The sequence below is a fragment of the Schistocerca cancellata genome, chromosome 7 (assembly GCF_023864275.1).
Source record: "Schistocerca cancellata isolate TAMUIC-IGC-003103 chromosome 7, iqSchCanc2.1, whole genome shotgun sequence".
NCBI lineage: Eukaryota > Metazoa > Arthropoda > Insecta > Orthoptera > Acrididae > Schistocerca > Schistocerca cancellata.
In genome coordinates this window covers 113,671,957-113,674,099 of record NC_064632.1, presented here as the reverse complement: position 1 = coordinate 113,674,099, position 2,143 = coordinate 113,671,957, and the positions used below count along the sequence as shown (strand labels likewise).

Here is a 2,143-nt window from a genome sequence, read left to right as displayed (position 1 = left end):
GAGAGGCAATCATTCTTGGAAATTACGACGTCAGTGTGAGGTGGCTTTAATTAAACAGCGTCATCCCGACATCACGTGACGATTCCAGCTTAATGGTAACATGCACAGAACGCAATACTCACTCCAGAGATATTTCTCCTCTATGCGCTCACGAACAAGCTGATTTTTTTTTCAAGTACACTGTGAGATGACATATATAGTCTCTGGTCAAAGGTGTTGTTCTCAAGTTGTTGTTTCAGTCAAAATTCCTAGTGTTGGTACTTTTCTACAAATAAACATTCAGCCAAAACACATAGTATCTCCGTTGCAGTCATGTCCGAGGCTGGAAAATCAGACAGCAAGAGATCACATGTTCAGGTGACAGAGATATCCAACGAGGAGGAGCTGGCGACGGTGCTGGAGGAGGCAGGCGATAAGCTGGTGGTGATCGACTTCTTTGCCGACTGGTGTTTTCCTTGCAAACTGATATCCCCATTCGTCCTGGATCTCGCCAGGACCCACACAGATGTCATTTTCGTCAAGGTTGACATCGATGAGAGCGACGAAATCGTCGAGAGGTATGAGATAAGCAGCATCCCAGCGTTCGTATTCATAAAGTCTGGCCGGAAGTTGGACTCCATCACTGGAGCCAATTACGATTTGTTAACGAAAAAGGTGACCCAGCACAAAACACAGGCAGCGACGGAGGAAATTTCCATATTGTAAAAACTCTGATTTTAATTAATTTTACTCGTTGTCCGACATACTGAGTTGAAATATGATGCGCTAAGCTTGAATGACTTTGTCTTTATAATTACCGTTTCTTACTGTTTGACGCATGTGTACATCCCGTGTGAAATGTGCGGGTCTGAATAGAAGACAGAATTTTGCCCATGTGTTTATTGAGTAGTTGTCGCTTCGGTTTGTAAGTTAGCAGCTTGTGATGATTTCTAGTTTACTGAAAACGATACCACAAGAAATAGTAGCCGGGCCTCCCTGTTTTTATAGTGGAATATTTTTTTAATAGATTACATGATCTCAAAGCAGAGTTTGTTATAAAATGGTGGCGTTTACACGTGATTAAACCGGAGAGATGTTAGCATGTGTTTCGAAAGTAATCATTTGAGCAGAATCCTCCTTTACTGAGGACGATCCCAGAAAAAACAGCAATAAGCCGGTCTTTCTTCCTTGAAATGTTTATTTGCGCGTTAGCTTATTCTCGAGGTTCAGCTCATGACTGTTAGATGGTGTTTAAAGATGATTATATCTCAACGAATATTATGAAGTAAGATGTAGTTACGGTGAGATTAATTTAATTTGAATGCAATCTATTATTATTAAAAGCGATAAAAGGTGGCCCAGAAGCATTATTAATACTTACATTTCGGTGATACGGAATCGTATGTCAAATTGTTGACGACCTACCGGTACTTCAATTAATCATTTGCTTACATAATAGCTTCTCATTCATTGTGAAGTATGATTTGTTTTAAAACGTCAAAAGCTGTACACATCGCTTTCAATTCCAAGAGTAGTAATAACAGTATTGATCCAGATTTGTCGTTCCGAATTTAGCAGCGGATTCCACTTTTTTTTTTTTTTTTTTTTTTTTTTTTTTTGGTCTCTCCATCCTTTTGTGCCCCAGTTGACTAATAGATGGATTCAGCGTGCTCTAAAATTCCCCTTACAAACTTCTAGGCCTTACAAACTTCTAGGGCTTATAGAGAGAACTGAGTAGATAATATTTTGAATTGGAATCAATGTCCGGAAACGTACCGTTTTCGTGCTACAACCATTTGACCACTTTTACAAGTAATTTATTACTTGTGACCCAGTACATACCAGACGGTGCTGGGAATTACATCCATTGCAAGCGGAATTGCACGTGTACTCGTTGACGGGTTCTCTTTAGCGCGATGCAGTACAGTCTCTGTCCGCCTCCGTATCGCAGCGGTAGCGTTGCCGCCTACCACGCAGTGGGGCCCGGGTTCGATACCCGCCAGGGGGACTGGGCGTTGTGTGTCCTTCATCTTAATTTTCATTGTCACTGACGCGCAAGTAGCCAAAGTGGCGTCAACTACAAAGACTTGCAATACGGCGGCTGAACCCCGAAGGGATGTCGCGGCCAATAAACGCCATACGATCATTTCAATAGTCTCTTTCA

The 2,143-nt window shown here is 41.7% G+C and overlaps 1 protein-coding gene across 1 annotated transcript; it reads left to right on the top strand.

Annotated features, from left to right (window-relative positions):
- The first annotated feature begins 312 nt into the window (after window positions 1–312).
- On the top strand, window positions 313–705 carry LOC126092660 (uncharacterized). The gene has a single exon (XM_049908381.1). The coding sequence runs from the start codon at window positions 313–315 to the stop codon at window positions 703–705; it is 393 nt and encodes a 130-aa protein (XP_049764338.1).
- Window positions 706–2,143: the final 1,438 nt, after the last annotated feature.